The sequence below is a fragment of the Dendropsophus ebraccatus genome, chromosome 7 (assembly GCF_027789765.1).
Source record: "Dendropsophus ebraccatus isolate aDenEbr1 chromosome 7, aDenEbr1.pat, whole genome shotgun sequence".
Taxonomy (NCBI): Eukaryota; Metazoa; Chordata; class Amphibia; order Anura; family Hylidae; genus Dendropsophus; species Dendropsophus ebraccatus.
This window is the reverse complement of record NC_091460.1, coordinates 19306637-19323654: the sequence shown is the minus strand read 5'-3', so window position 1 is coordinate 19323654 and position 17018 is coordinate 19306637. Positions and strand designations below refer to the sequence as shown.

Here is a 17018-nt window from a genome sequence, read left to right as displayed (position 1 = left end):
ATAACAAGTAGTATCTCTAGTGACCGCAGTATGTGAATCAGAAGTCGCAGCAGCATTAGTACCAGTAGTATCTCTAGTGACTACAGTATTATTACCAGTAGTATCTCTAGTGACTACAGTATTATTACCAGTAGTATCTCTAGTGACTGCAGTATTATTACCAGTAGTATCTCTAGTGACTGCAGTATTATTACCAGTAGTATCTCTAGTGACAGCATTATTATTACCAGTAGTATCTCTAGTGACTGCAGTATTATTACCAGTAGTATCTCTAGTGACAGCATTATTATTACCAGTAGTATCTCTAGTGACTACAGTATTATTACCAGTAGTATCTCTAGTGACAGCAGTATTATTACCAGTAGTATCTCTAGTGACTACAGTATTATTACCAGTAGTATCTCTAGTGACAGCAGTATTATTACCAGTAGTATCTGTAGGGACTGGAGTATTATTACCAGTAGTATCTCTAGTGACTACAGTATTATTACCAGTAGTATCTGTAGGGACTGGAGTATTATTACCAGTAGTATCTCTAGTGACAGCAGTATTATTACCAGTAGTATCTCTAGTGAAAGCAGTATTATTACCAGTAGTATCTGTTGTGACTGCAGTATTATTACCAGTAGTATCTGTTGTGACTGCAGTATTATTACTAGTAGTATCTTTAGTGACTGCTGTATTTATAAGTAGCAGTATCTGTAGTGACTACAGTATTATTACCAGTAGTCTATGTAATGATTGCAATATGTGAATCAGTAGTAGCAGCATTATTATCAGTAGTATCTGTAGTGACTGCAGTATTATTACTAGTAGTATCTGTAGTGACAGCAGTATTATTACCAGTAGTATCTGTAGTGACTGCAGTATTATTACCAGTAGTATCTGTAGTGACTGCAGAATTATTACTTGTGGTATCTGTAGGGACTGCAGTATTATTACTAGTAGTATCTGTAGTGACTGCAGTATTATTACTAGTAGTATCTGTAGTGACTGCAGTATTATTACCAGTAGTATCTGTAGGGACTGCAGTGTTATTACTAGTAGTATCTGTAGTGACTGCAGTATTAATAATAGTAGTACCTGTAGTGACTGCAGTATTAATAATAGTATCTTTAGTCATTGCAGTATTACAAGTAGCAGTATCTGTAGTAACTGCAGTATTATTACTAGTAGTATCTGTAGTGACAGCAGTATTATTACTAGTAGTATCTGTAGTGACTGCAGTATTATTACTAGTAGTATCTGTAGGGACTGCAGTATTATTACTAGTAGTATCTGTAGGGACTGCAGTATTATCACTAGTAGTATCTGTAGTGACCGCAGTATTAATAATAGTAGTATCTTTAGTCATTGCAGTATTATAGGTAGTAGTATCTGTAGGGCCTGCAGTATTATTACTAGTAGTATCTGTAGGGACTGCAGTATTATTATTACTAGTAGTATCTGTAGGGACTGCAGTATTATTACTAGTAATATCAGTAAGGACTGCAGTATTATTACCAGTAGTATCTGTAAGGACAGCAGTATTATTACCAGTAGTATCTGTAGTAACAGCAGTATTATTACTAGTAGTATCTGTAGTAAGTTCAGTATTATTATAGTGCTTGAAAATCCCTATATTGTAATCCGTATTCTTCTTCTTCCGTTTCTTCTTCCGTATTCTTCTTCTTCTTCTTCTTCCAGCCATTTTTCTGCGCGTAATACAGCCTGAACCACTTTGTGCACACACTCCGTTCAAACTGCGTTTCGAAGCCCTCGGCGGTGTGTGGTGTGCTATCTATTTTTCGTTTCGATCGGATTGGTCGTTTTTAAGAAATTTATGTTTAAAGACCCCAAATTTCCCATAGAAAATAATGGCCCATTGCAAATAATGGCCACACTCTAACCGCTAACAGCCAATCACAGCACATATGCAAATAGCTGAAATATAGCAGCCAATAGGAAGTCTAAGGTCTCGTCATGCAATGTATCACAACATCCACAGTCACATGACCACTATTGGCCAATAGAAGATGTAATATATGGAAGGTCCGTAACGATTTTGTCTCACTGACATGAGTAAGATTGTCATGGTAACCGAGCAATGATCTTTACCATTATAAGTACTCAGATCCCTCTTAAAGGGACCCAGGTCATCCTTAAAGGAACGCAAGTCGCTCTTAAAGGGACAGGAGCCATGTCGTTCTTAAAGGGAGCCACGTCACTCTTAAAGGGACGGGACCCAAGTCGCTATTAAAAGGACGGGACCCAAGTCGCTCTTAAAGGGACGGGACCCAAGTCGCTCTTAAAGGGTCCCATGTAGCTCTTAAAGGGATCCAAAACGCTCTTAAAGGGACGGGACCCAAGTTGCTCTTAAACGGACGGGACACATGTTGCTCGTAAAGGGAGCCAAGTCACTCCAAAAGGTATGGGACCCATGTTGCTTTTAAAGAGACCCATGTCGCTAGAGCGACCTGGGTCCCTTTAAGGACCACCAGGGTCCCTGTAAGAGCGATCTGGGTCCCTTTATGAGCGACCTGGGTCCCTTTAAGAGCGAAATATGTCCCTTTAAGAGCGAAATGGGTCCCTTTAATCGTGAAATTGGCCCCTTTAAGAGTGAAATTGGTCCCTTTTAAGAGCGACCTGGGTCACTTTAAGAGCAACCTGGGTCCCTTTAAGAGCAAAAATGAGTCCCTTTATGAGCGACCTGGGTCCCTTTAGGAGTGAAATGGGTCCCTTTAAGAGCAAAATATGTCTCTTTAAAAGCAAAATGGGTCTTTTTAAGAGCGACCTGGGTCCCTTTTTAAGAGCGATCTGGATCCCTTTAAGAGCGAAATGGGTCCCTTTAAGAGCGAAATGGGTCCCTTTAAAAGCGACCTGGGTCCTTTTAAGAGCGAAATATGTCCCTTTAAGAGCAAAATGGGTCCCCTTAAAAGGGACCTGGGTCCCTTTAAGAGTGACATGGGTCCCTTTAAGAGCAAAATATGTCCCTTTAAAAGCAAAATGGGTCCCTTTAAGAGCAACCTGGGTCCCTTTAAGAGCGACCTGGGTCCCTTTAAGAGCGAAATATGTCCCTTTAAAAGCGACCTGGGTCCCTTTAAGAGTGACCTGGGTCCCTTTAAGAGTGAAATATGTCCCTTTAAGAGTGACCTGGTTCCCTTTAAGAGCGACCTGGCTCCCTTTAAGAGCGAAATGGGTCCCTTTAAGATCGAAATGGGTCCCTTTAAGAGCAAAATCGGTCTCTTTAAGAGCGACCTGGGTCCCTTTAAGAGCGACCTGGGTCCCTTTAAGAGCAACCTGGGTCCCTTTAAGAGCGACCTTGGTCCCTTTAAGAGCGACCTGGGTCCCTTTAAGAGTGACCTGGTTCCCTTTAAGAGTGACCTGGCCCCCTTTAAGAGTGAAATGGGTCCCTTTAAGAGCAAAATCGGTCTCTTTAAGAGCGATCTGGGTCCCTTTAAGAGCGACCTGGGTCCCTTTAAGAGCGACCTGGGTCCCTTTAAGAGCGACCTTGGTCCCTTTAAGAGCGACCTTGGTCCCTTTAAGAGCGACCTGGGTCCCTTCAAGAGCGAAGGGACCCAGGTCGCTCCTACAGGGACCCATGTCGCTCTTAAAGGGACGGGAGCCAAGTTGCTCTTAAAGAGATGGCACCCAGGATTAAAGTTTCTCTTAAAAGGAAGTCACTGGTAAAGGGGCGCTCTGGAAGTCACTGGTAAAGGGGCGCTCTGGAAGTCACTGGTAAAGGGGCACTCTGGAAGTCACTGGTAAAGGGGCGCTCTGGAAGTCACTGGTAAAGGGGCACTCTGGAGGTCACTGGTCCAGGGGCACTCTGGAGGTCACTGGTAAAAGGGCACTCTGGAAGTCACTGGTAAAGGGGCGCTCTGGAAGTCACTGGTAAAGGGGCACTCTGGAGGTCACTGGTAAAGGGACGCTCTTTTCAAAAGCTATGTATTTCCCTGGAAATGCAAATCTAGTTACTAGTAGTATCTGTAGGGACTGCAGTATTACTACCAGTGGTATCTCTAGTGACTGCAGTATTATTACTCGTAGTATCTGTAGTGACTGCAGTATTATTACCAGTAGTATCTGTAGTGACTGCAGTATTATTATTACTAGTAGTATCTGTAGGGACTGCAGTATTATTACCAGTAGTATCTGTAGTGACAGCAGTATTATTACTAGTAGTATCTGTAGTGACTGCAGTATTATTACCAGTAGTATCTGTAGTGACTGCAGTATTATTATTACTAGTAGTATCTGTAGTGACTGCAGTATTATTACCAGTAGTATCTTTAGTGAATGCAGTATTATTATTACTAGTAGTATCTGTAGTGACTGCAGTATTATTATTACCAGTAGTATCTGTAGTGACTGCAGTATTATTACTAGTAGTATCTGTAGGGACTGCAGTATTATTACCAGTAGTATCTGTAGTGACAGCAGTATTATTACTAGTAGTATCTTTAGTGAATGCAGTATTATTATTACTAGTAGTATCTGTAGTGACTGCAGTATTATTATTACTAGTAGTATCTGTAGTGACTGCAGTATTATTACCAGTAGTATCTGTAGTGACTGCAGTATTATTATTACTAGTAGTATCTGTAGTGACTGCAGTATTATTATTACTAGTAGTATCTTTAGTGAATGCAGTATTATTACTCGTAGTATCTGTAGAGACTGCAGTATTATTACTAGTAGTATCTGTAGAGACTGCAGTATTATTATTACTAGTAGTATCTGTAGAGACTGCAGTATTATTATTACTAGTAGTATCTGTAGGGACTGCAGTATTATTACTAGTAGTATCTGTATTAAGTTCAGTATTATTACTAGTAGTATCTGTAGTGACTGCATTATTATTACCAGTAGTATCTCTAGTGACAGCATTATTATTACTAGTAGTATCTGTAGTGACTGCAGTATTATTACCAGTAGTATCTCTAGTGACAGCAGTATTATTACCAGTAGTATCTGTAGGGACTTCAGTATTATTACTAGCAGTGTCTTTAGGGACAGCAGTATTATTACTAGTAGTATCTGTAGTGACTGCAGTATTATTACTAGTAGTATCTGTAGTGACTGCAGTATTATTACTAGTCGTATCTGTAGTGACTGCAGTATTATTACCAGTAGTATCTCTAGTGACAGCAGTATTATTACCAGTAGTATCTGTAGGGACCTCAGTATTATTACTAGTAGTATCTGTAGTGACTGCAGTATTATTAACAGTAGTATCTTTAGTGAATGCAGTATTATTACCAGTAGTATCCGTAGTGACTGCAGTATTATTACTAGTAGTATCTGTAGAGACTGCAGTATTATTACTAGTAGTATCTGTAGTGACTGCAGTATTATTACCAGTAGTATCTGTAGTGACTGCAGTATTATTATTACTAGTAGTATCTGTAGTGACTGCAGTATTATTATTACTAGTAGTATCTGTAGTGACTGCAGTATTATTTCTAGTAGTATCTGTAGGGACTGCAGTATTATTATTACTAGTAGTATCTGTAGTGACTGCAGTATTATTACCAGTAGTATCTCTAGTGACTGCAGTATTATTACCAGTAGTATCTGTAGGCATTGCCGTATTATTACTAGTAGTATCTCTAGTGACAGCATTATTATTACTAGTAGTGTCTGTAGGGATTGCCGTATTATTACTAGTAGTATCTGTAGTGACTGCAGTATTATTACTAGTAGTATCTGTAGTGACTGCAGTATTATTACTAGTAGTATCTGTAGTGACTGCAGTATTATTACTAGTAGCATCTGTAGTGACTGCAGTATTATTACTAGTAGTGTCTGTAGTGACTGCAGTATTATTACCAGTAGTATCTCTAGTGACAGCATTATTATTACTAGTAGTATCTGTAGGCATTGCCGTATTATTACTAGTAGTATCTCTAGTGACAGCATTATTATTACTAGTAGTGTCTGTAGGGATTGCCGTATTATTACTAGTAGTATCTGTAGTGACTGCAGTATTATTACTAGTAGTATCTGTAGGGATTGCCGTATTATTACTAGTAGTATCTGTAGTGACTGCAGTATTATTACTAGTAGTATCTGTAGGGATTGCCGTATTATTACTAGTAGTATCTGTAGTGACTGCAGTATTATTACCAGTAGTATCTGTAGGGATTGCCGTATTATTACTCGTAGTATCTGTAGGGATTGCCGTATTATTACTCGTAGTATCTGTAGTGACTGCAGCATGTGAATAACAATGATAACCATCATGTAGCACAACTGTTGCCATTTACATTGATAATCATCCCATTGTGTAACACTATTGCTTGTTGCCTTTTACAGCAGGAGCTGGTACTGAGGTACTAGCAGTAATGTGGTGGTGTATATGAATAGTAGTATGAAAAGTACTGGCATGTACAACAGTACCAGGGCACTGCTGTGAGTATATAACATCATATATAGCATTAGTTGTATCAGTGTACTGTGTTAGTATTAGTACATTAGTATCAGTCTAGATCTCATAAGGGACATGACTACAGACAGCTATGCAGTATTAGCAGTCTGAGTAGTACTAATCTGTGCAGCATTAGTACATGTTCAGACTATTGGTATAACTGCAGGATTAGCTGTAGCAGCGTATAGCAAAAGTGACAGTATCATAGTTACATTTGTAGTATTACTTGTATCATCATTACCAGCAGCACTAATGTCAATTACATATAGAAAAAATGTATATGTCTACAAGGGGAGTATGTCTGCAGCCTCAGCAGTGAGTAACACCGGCAATGGCACTGGGCATAGTGGTGGTGCTAATGGTAGTGTCAGTATAGTGAATGAACCTAGTAGTGATAGTGGCATAGTGTGTAGCTGTAGATTTCTGGAATAGCTGGTAGTAGTAGTAGTAGTAGTAGTAGTGGTAGTAGTAGTTGTAGTAGTTGTAGTAGTGGTAGTTGTAGTAGTGGTAGTAGTAGTTGTAGTAGTGGTAGTTGTAGTAGTGGTAGTAGTAGTAGTTGTAGTGGTAGTAGTTGTAGTAGTTGTAGTAGTGGTAGTTGTAGTAGTTGTAGTGGTAGTAGTAGTTGTAGTAGTGGTAGTAGTAGTAGTGGTAGTAGTTGTAGTAGTAGTAGTGGTAGTGGTAGTAGTAGTAGTGGTAGTGGTAGTAGTAGTAGTGGTAGTAGTTGTAGTAGTGGTAGTGGTAGTAGTAGTAGTGGTAGTGGTAGTAGTAGTAGTGGTAGTAGTTGTAGTAATAGTGGTAGTGGTAGTAGTAGTAGTGGTAGTTGTAGTAGTAGTAGTAGTAGTAGTAGTTGTTGTTGTAGTAGTGGTAGTAGTAGTAGTGGTAGTTGTAGTAGTGGTAGTAGTTGTAGTAGTTTTAGTAGTAGTAGTGGATGTGTGACTAAAGTCGCAGGTGTGTTATACTAGCACTAGCAGCCTGAGGTGTAGCAGTGTACAGTATATATGCAGTGTATACAGGAGGAGCAGCCTGAGGTGTAGCAGTGTACAGTATATATGTAGTGTATACAGGAGGAGCAGCCTGAGGTGTAGCAGTGTACAGTATATATGCAGTGTATACAGGAGGAGCAGCCTGAGGTGTAGCAGTGTACAGTATATATGTAGTGTATACAGGAGGAGCAGCCTGAGGTGTAGCAGTGTACAGTATATATGCAGTGTATACAGGAGGAGCAGCCTGAGGTGTAGCAGTGTACAGTATATATGTAGTGTATACAGGAGGAGCAGCCTGAGGTGTAGCAGTGTACAGTATATATGTAGTGTATACAGGAGGAGCAGCCTGAGGTGTAGCAGTGTACAGTATATATGTAGTGTATACAGGAGGAGCAGCCTGAGGTGTAGCAGTGTACAGTATATATGTAGTGTATACAGGAGGAGCAGCCTGAGGTGTAGCAGTGTACAGTATATATGTAGTGTATTATACAGGAGGAGCAGCCTGAGGTGTAGCAGTGTACAGTATATATGTAGTGTATACAGGAGGAGCAGCCTGAGGTGTAGCAGTGTACAGTATATATGAAGTGTATACAGGAGGAGCAGCCTGAGGTGTAGCAGTGTACAGTATATATGTAGTGTATACAGGAGGAGCAGCCTGAGGTGTAGCAGTGTACAGTATATATGTAGTGTATTATACAGGAGGAGCAGCCTGAGGTGTAGCAGTGTACAGTATATATGTAGTGTATACAGGAGGAGCAGCCTGAGGTGTAGCAGTGTATACAGGAGGAGCAGCCTGAGGTGTAGCAGTGTACAGTATATATGCAGTGTATACAGGAGGAGCAGCCTGAGGTGTAGCAGTGTACAGTATATATGTAGTGTATACAGGAGGAGCAGCCTGAGGTGTAGCAGTGTACAGTATATATGCAGTGTATACAGGAGGAGCAGCCTGAGGTGTAGCAGTGTACAGTATATATGTAGTGTATACAGGAGGAGCAGCCTGAGGTGTAGCAGTGTACAGTATATATGCAGTGTATACAGGAGGAGCAGCCTGAGGTGTAGCAGTGTACAGTATATATGCAGTGTATACAGGAGGAGCAGCCTGAGGTGTAGCAGTGTACAGTATATATGTAGTGTATACAGGAGGAGCAGCCTGAGGTGTAGCAGTGTACAGTATATATGTAGTGTATACAGGAGGAGCAGCCTGAGGTGTAGCAGTGTACAGTATATATGTAGTGTATACAGGAGGAGCAGCCTGAGGTGTAGCAGTGTACAGTATATATGTAGTGTATTATACAGGAGGAGCAGCCTGAGGTGTAGCAGTGTACAGTATATATGTAGTGTATACAGGAGGAGCAGCCTGAGGTGTAGCAGTGTACAGTATATATGTAGTGTATACAGGAGGAGCAGCCTGAGGTGTAGCAGTGTACAGTATATATGTAGTGTATACAGGAGGAGCAGCCTGAGGTGTAGCAGTGTACAGTATATATGTAGTGTATTATACAGGAGGAGCAGCCTGAGGTGTAGCAGTGTACAGTATATATGTAGTGTATACAGGAGGAGCAGCCTGAGGTGTAGCAGTGTATACAGGAGGAGCAGCCTGAGGTGTAGCAGTGTACAGTATATATGCAGTGTATACAGGAGGAGCAGCCTGAGGTGTAGCAGTGTACAGTATATATGTAGTGTATTATACAGGAGGAGCAGCCTGAGGTGTAGCAGTGTACAGTCTATATGTAGTGTATACAGGAGGAGCAGCCTGAGGTGTAGCAGTGTACAGTATATATGTAGTGTATTATACAGGAGGAGCAGCCTGAGGTGTAGCAGTGTACAGTATATATGTAGTGTATACAGGAGGAGCAGCCTGAGGTGTAGCAGTGTATACAGGAGGAGCAGCCTGAGGGGTAGCAGTGTACAGTATATATGCAGTGTATACAGGAGGAGCAGCCTGAGGTGTAGCAGTGTACAGTATATATGCAGTGTATACAGGAGGAGCAGCCTGAGGTGTAGCAGTGTACAGTATATATTCAGTGTATACAGGAGGAGCAGCCTGAGGTGTAGCAGTGTACAGTATATTTGCAGTGTATACAGAAGGAGCAGCCTGAGGTGTAGCAGTGTACAGTATATATGTAGTGTATACAGGAGGAGCAGCCTGAGGTGTAGCAGTGTATACAGGAGGAGCAGCCTGAGGTATAGCAGTGTACAGTATATATGCAGTGTATACAGGAGGAGCAGCATTACGTGTAGCAGTGTACAGTATATATGTAGTGTATACAGGAGGAGCAGCCTGAGGTGTAGCAGTGTATACAGGAGGAGCAGCCTGAGGGGTAGCAGTGTACAGTATATATGCAGTGTATACAGGAGGAGCAGCCTGAGGTATAGCAGTGTACAGTATATATGCAGTGTATACAGGAGGAGCAGCCTGAGGTGTAGCAGTGTATACAGTAGGAGCAGCCTGAGGTGTAGCAGTGTACAGTATATATGCAGTGTATACAGGAGGAGCAGCCTGAGGTGTAGCAGTGTACAGTATATATGCAGTGTATACAGGAGGAGCAGCCTGAGGTGTAGCAGTGTACAGTATATATGCAGTGTATACAGGAGGAGCAGCCTGAGGTGTAGCAGTGTACAGTATATATGCAGTGTATACAGGAGGAGCAGCCTGAGGTGTAGCAGTGTACAGTATATATGCAGTGTATACAGGAGGAGCAGCCTGAGGTGTAGCAGTGTACAGTATATATGCAGTGTATACAGGAGGAGCAGCCTGAGGTGTAGCAGTGTACAGTATATATGCAGTGTATACAGGAGGAGCAGCCTGAGGTGTAGCAGTGTACAGTATATATGCAGTGTATACAGGAGGAGCAGCCTGAGGTGTAGCAGTGTACAGTATATATGCAGTGTATACAGGAGGAGCAGCCTGAGGTGTAGCAGTGTACAGTATATATGCAGTGTATACAGGAGGAGCAGCCTGAGGTGTAGCAGTGTACAGTATATATGCAGTGTATACAGGAGGAGCAGCCTGAGGTGTAGCAGTGTACAGTATATATGCAGTGTATACAGGAGGAGCAGCCTGAGGTGTAGCAGTGTACAGTATATATGCAGTGTATACAGGAGGAGCAGCCTGAGGTGTAGCAGTGTACAGTATATATGCAGTGTATACAGGAGGAGCAGCCTGAGGTGTAGCAGTGTACAGTATATATGCAGTGTATACAGGAGGAGCAGCCTGAGGTGTAGCAGTGTACAGTATATATGCAGTGTATACAGGAGGAGCAGCATTAGGTGTAGCAGTGTACAGTATATATGTAGTGTATACAGGAGGAGCAGCCTGAGGTGTAGCAGTGTACAGTAGTAGTAGAGGGAGCAGTAGTCTCCCCGCCTCCCGTCACTCGGGCAGCCAGTAGAGAGCGCACCTGGCCTCCAGCCCGCAGCCTCCCTCCTGTATATAAGAGGCTGCAGTGTGGACAGGAGCAGTAGTGTGCAGCCTCCCTCCTGTACAGAAGCCGCAGTAGTGTGCAGCCTCCCTCCTGTATAGAAGCCGCTGCAGTGTGGACAGGAGCAGTAGTGTGCAGCCTCCCTCCTGTACAGAAGCCGCAGTAGTGTGCAGCCTCCCTCCTGTACAGAAGCCGCAGTAGTGTGCAGCCTCCCTCCTGTACAGAAGCCGCAGTAGTGTGCAGCCTCCCTCCTGTACAGAAGCCGCAGCAGTGTGCTATGTGTGACTGGGCTCTCTCCGTCCCCAGGTGCTGACGCTCCGGTGCACATGATGGTGGTGTGGTGTCTGGCCGCGCTGGCCGCCTGCCTGCTCTCCGTGGCGCTGCTCCTCGCCGTGTCCCAGCAGCTGTGGCAGTTGCGCTGGGCGGCCACCCGGGACAAGTCGTGCAAGCTGCCCATGCCCAAGGGCTCCATGGGATTTCCACTGGTGGGCGAAACTTTCCACTGGATCTTACAGGTACCAAACTTTCTATGTCTGTGATTTTCCACTAGTGACATCACCTGTGTCGTGTTACCTGTTACTAGTAAAGTTATGTGATCTGTGACACTAGTGATGTTGTATTACCTGTCAGTGACACTAGTGATGCTCTCTTACCTGTCAGTGACACTAGTGATGTGTATTACCTGTCAGTGACACTAGTGATGTTCTCTTACCTGTCAGTGACACTAGTGATGTTCTCTTACCTGTCAGTGACACTAGTGATGCTCTCTTACCTGTCAGTGACACTAGTGATGTGTATTACCTGTCAGTGACACTAGTGATGTTCTCTTATCTGTCAGTGACACTAGTGATGTTCTCTTACCTGTCAGTGACACTAGTGATGTTGTATTACCTGTCAGTGACACTAGTGATGTTCTCTTACCTGTCAGTGACACTAGTGATGTTGTATTACCTGTCAGTGACACTAGTGATGTTGTATTACCTGTCTGTGACACTAGTGGTGTTCTCTTACCTGTCAGTGACACTAGTGATGTTGTATTACCTGTCAGTGACACTAGTGATGTTGTATTACCTGTCAGTGACACTAGTGATGTGTATTACCTGTCAGTGACACTAGTGATGTTCTCTTACCTGTCAGTGACACTAGTGATGTTCTCTTACCTGTCAGTGACACTAGTGATGTTCTCTTACCTGTCAGTGACACTAGTGATGTTGTATTACCTGTCAGTGACACTAGTGATGTTGTATTACCTGTCAGTGACACTAGTGATATGTATTACCTGTCAGTGACACTAGTGATGTTCTCTTACCTGTCAGTGACACTAGTGATGCTCTCTTACCTGTCAGTGACACTAGTGATGTTGTATTACCTGTCTGTGACACTAGTGATGTTCTCTTACCTGTCAGTGACACTAGTGATGTTCTCTTACCTGTCAGTGACACTAGTGATGTTGTATTACCTGTCAGTGACACTAGTGGTGTTCTCTTACCTGTCAGTGACACTAGTGATGTTGTATTACCTGTCAGTGACACTAGTGGTGTTCTCTTACCTGTCAGTGACACTAGTGATGTTGTATTACCTGTCAGTGACACTAGTGATGTTCTCTTACCTGTCAGTGACACTAGTGATGTTCTCTTACCTGTCAGTAACACTAGTGATGTTCTCTTACCTGTCAGTGACACTAGTGATGTTGTATTACCTGTCTGTGACACTAGTGATGTTCTCTTACCTGTCAGTGACACTAGTGATGTTCTCTTACCTGTCAGTAACACTAGTGATGTTCTCTTACCTGTCAGTGACACTAGTGATGTTGTATTACCTGTCTGTGACACTAGTGATGTTCTCTTACCTGTCAGTGACACTAGTGATGTTATGCTACCTTTCTGTGATACTAGTGATTACCTGTCTGTTGCATTAATTAAATGTTGTTATTATATTATCTGTCAATGACACTAGTGAAGTTATATTATTTGTCTGTAAAGCTAGTGATATTATATTATCTGTGTGTGACAATAGTGATATTATATTATCTGTCTGTGACATTATATTACCTGTCTGTGACACTAGTGACATTATATTACCTGTCTGTGAAGCTAGTGATATTATATTACCTGTCTGTGACACTAGTGATGTAATTTTACATACCTGTGACAGCAGTGAAGATACTTTACATAGCTGCAACACTAGTGAATTTATTTTACATACTTTTGACTTTAATGACGTTGTTGTACATTACGGAGACACTATTGACGTTATTTTACATACCTGTAATACTAGCTACATTACTTTATATACCTCTGACACTAATGACGTTGTATATTAAGGATACATCAATGATGATGTTATTTTACATACCTGTAACACTAGCTACATTACTTTATTTACTTCTGACACTAGTGACGTTGTTTTACATGTCTGTGACACTAGTGACGTTATTTTACATTACTGTGACACTGGTAGTGATTGACTTGGTTTTGACACTACCGATGACAATGCTATTATTCCTTATTGCCTGCCCATGAGATCACCACCAGATCCCCCTGTCCAGGTTTTCCATCTCCTCGGTCACAGCCTGCCTGTTATGTCTCGATAGCGTTTCTACACATGTGCCACTCTCACCCCCTGACCTGTCTATGAACTGTCTATGAGTTGTGTAAAGTGTGTAGAACTCCTCTGCAGCAGCACCATGAGCCATCCCCCGCTCCTCTCACTATCACCTTGTCTTATAGTAACCCCGTCACCCTCTGCAACTCACTCTGCTTTTATTGTTCAAGGTTAAAGTTTCCTTTAGGGACATCATTACATTACATCTGTGATGTCAGCACTGTTGTGCCTGTGTCTGGCAGTGCTCGGACCTGTCCTTCATCTGTTATACCTGTCACTGGTTAATAATACATGCACCGTCCCTGACCGATCTGCTTGCACTATAATATCCTCTATACATTTTATGATCTATAATGTTAATCTACAATAGATGATCTACAATCAGTCACAGGTACAGTAATACTGTACCTGTCACTGATCTTTAATACTGTACCTGTCACTGGTCTATAATACTGTACCTGTCACTGATCAGTTATACTGTACCTGTCACTGATCAGTTATACTGTACCTGTCACTGGTCTATAATACTGTATAATACTGATACTGATCAGTTATACTGACTTTCTATTGGTCTGTAATACTGTACCTGTCACTGATCAGTTATACTGTACCTGTCACTGATCAGTTATACTGGACCTGTCACTGGTCTATAATACTGTACCTGTCACTGATCAGTTATACTGGACCTGTCACTGGTCTATAATACTGTACCTGTCACTGGTCTATAATACTGTACCTGTCACTGGTCTACAATACTGTACTTGTCACTTGTCTATAATACTGTACCTGTCACTGATCAGTTATACTGTACCTGTCACTGGTCTATAATACTGTACCTGTCACTGATCAGTTATACAGTACCTGTCACTGATCAGTTATACTGTACCTGTCACTGGTCTATAATACTGTATAATACTGATCAGTTATACTGACTTTCTATTGGTCTGTAATACTGTACCTGTCACTGATCAGTTATACTGTACCTGTCACTGATCAGTTATACTGTACCTGTCACTGATCAGTTATACTGGACCTGTCACTGGTCTATAATACTGTACCTGTCACTGATCAGTTATACTGTACCTGTCACTGGTCTATAATACTGTACCTGTCACTGGTCTATAATACTGTATAATACTGATACTGATCAGTTATACTGACCTTCTATTGGTCTGTAATACTGTACCTGTCACTGATCAGTTATACTGTACCTGTCACTGATCAGTTATACTGGACCTGTCACTAATCTGTTATACTGTACCTGTCACTGATCAGTTATACTATACCTGTCACTGGTCTATAATACTGTACCTGTCACTGGTCTATAATACTGTATAATACTGATACTGATCAGTTATACTGACCTTCTACTGGTCTGTAATACTGTACCTGTCACTGATCAGTTATACTGTACCTGTCACTGATCAGTTATACTGTACCTTCCATTGGTCTGTAATACTGTACCTGCTGCTGTACTGTTATACTGGACCTGTCATTAGTGTGTTATACTGGACCTGTCACTGGTCTGTAATACTGTATCTGCCACTGGTCTGTAACACTGCACCTGTTGCTGGTCTGTAATACTGTACCTGTCACTGGTCTGTCATACTGTACCTGTCACTGGTCTGTCATACTGTACCTGTCACTGGTCTGTAATACTGTATCTGCCACTGGTCTGTAATCCTGTACCTGTCACTGATCAGTTATACTGTACCTGTCACTGTTCTGTCATACTGGACCTGTCACTAATCTGTTACACTGTACCTGACACTGGTCTGTAATACAGGTCACTAAGCTATAAGAGCACTGGTTTGCTGTGGATTTGTTGCTGAGATTTCTGTGACTGCTCCATTCATCTGAACGGGGCATTGTAAGCTGCATAGAGAGAGCAGTATACACGTGTTTTCTGTTAGACCATCCCCAGTCTGATGAATGAAATAGATGTTTAGTCAGAGACTTTTCTGCAACAAGTCTACCATGTGTGAGTACACCCTGCTAGCATATCCGTCTCTATAATCCCTCTATGGTACCAGTCTTTAGTCTGTAATCTCTGTCTCTGGTCTACAATCTTCATGTTTTATATATATAGTACCAGTCTCTACGATCCCGGTCTCTGGTCTATAATCCTCATTTTTATATATAGTACCGGTCTCTACAATCTTCATGTTTTATATATAGTACCAGTCTCTTTAATCCCTGTCTCTGGTCTATAATACAAATTTTATATATAGTACCGGTCTCTACAATCTTCATGTTTTATATATAGTACCAGTCTCTACAATCTTCATGTTTTATATATAGTACCAGTCTCTACAATCTTCATGTTTTATATATAGTACCAGTCTCTACAATCTTCATGTTTTATATATAGTACCGGTCTCTACAATCTTCATGTTTTATATATAGTACCAGTCTCTACAATCTTCATGTTTTATATATAGTACCAGTCTCTACAATCCCTGTCTCTGGTCTATAATCCTCATTTTTATATATAGTACCGGTCTCTACAATCTTCATGTTTTATATATATATATATAGTACCAGTCTCTACAATCCCTGTCTCTGGTCTATAATACAAATTTTTATATATAGTACCAGTCTCTACAATCTTCATGTTTTATATATAGTACCAGTCTCTTTAATCCCTGTCTCTGGTCTATAATACAAATTTTTATATATAGTACCGGTCTCTACAATCTTCATGTTTCATATATAGTACCAGTCTCTACAATCTTCATGTTTCATATATAGTACCAGTCTCTTTAATCCCTGTCTCTGGTCTATAATCCGGATTTTTATATATAGTACCGGTCTCTACAATCTTCATGTTTTATATATATATATAGTACCAGTCTCTACAATCTTCATGTTTTATATATAGTACCAGTCTCTACAATCCCGGTCTCTGGTCTATAATCCTCATTTTTATATATAGTACCAGTCTCTACAATCTTCATGTTTTATATATAGTACCAGTCTCTTTAATCCCTGTCTCTGGTCTATAATACAAATTTTTATATATAGCACTGGTCTCTACAATCTTCATGTTTCATATATAGTACCGGTCTCTACAATCTTCATGTTTTATATATAGTACCATTCTCTTTAATCCCAGTCTCTGGTCTATAATCCTCATTTTTATATATAGTACCGGTCTCTACAATCTTCATGTTTTATATATAGTACCAGTCTCTACAATCTTCATGTTTTATATATAGTACCAGTCTCTACAATCTTCATGTTTTATATATAGTACCAGTCTCTACAATCCCTGTCTCTGGTCTATAATCCTCAATTTTATCTATGGTACCAGTCTCTACGATCCCTGTCTCTGGTCTATAATCCTAAGTGTAGTACCACTCTCTACTCTATTATCCCTTTCTTTAGTCTATAATCCCTGTCTGTAGTCTATAATTTCTGTCTCTCATCTATAATCCCTGTCTCTTCTGTATGGTACCAGTCTCTACAATCACTGTCTCTAGCCTATAATCACTGTCTCTTATCTGTAGTACCAGTCTATAATGCCTGCCCTTTATTAATGTAGCAGTCTCTGATCTATAGTACTGGACTCTAGTCTGCAATCCCTGTCTTTTATCTGTG

At 41.2% G+C, this 17018-nt stretch overlaps 1 protein-coding gene across 1 annotated transcript in view; it reads left to right on the top strand.

The window, feature by feature from the left end:
• CYP26B1 (cytochrome P450 family 26 subfamily B member 1) overlaps nucleotides 1-17018 on the top strand; it is a 73371-nt gene that overhangs the window by 25220 nt on the left and 31133 nt on the right. The window contains exon 2 of the mRNA XM_069977170.1: nucleotides 11121-11329. Within this exon, the coding sequence (XP_069833271.1) occupies nucleotides 11141-11329 (189 nt within the window). The 5' untranslated portion in view covers nucleotides 11121-11140. The remainder of the gene's footprint in view (nucleotides 1-11120; nucleotides 11330-17018) is intronic.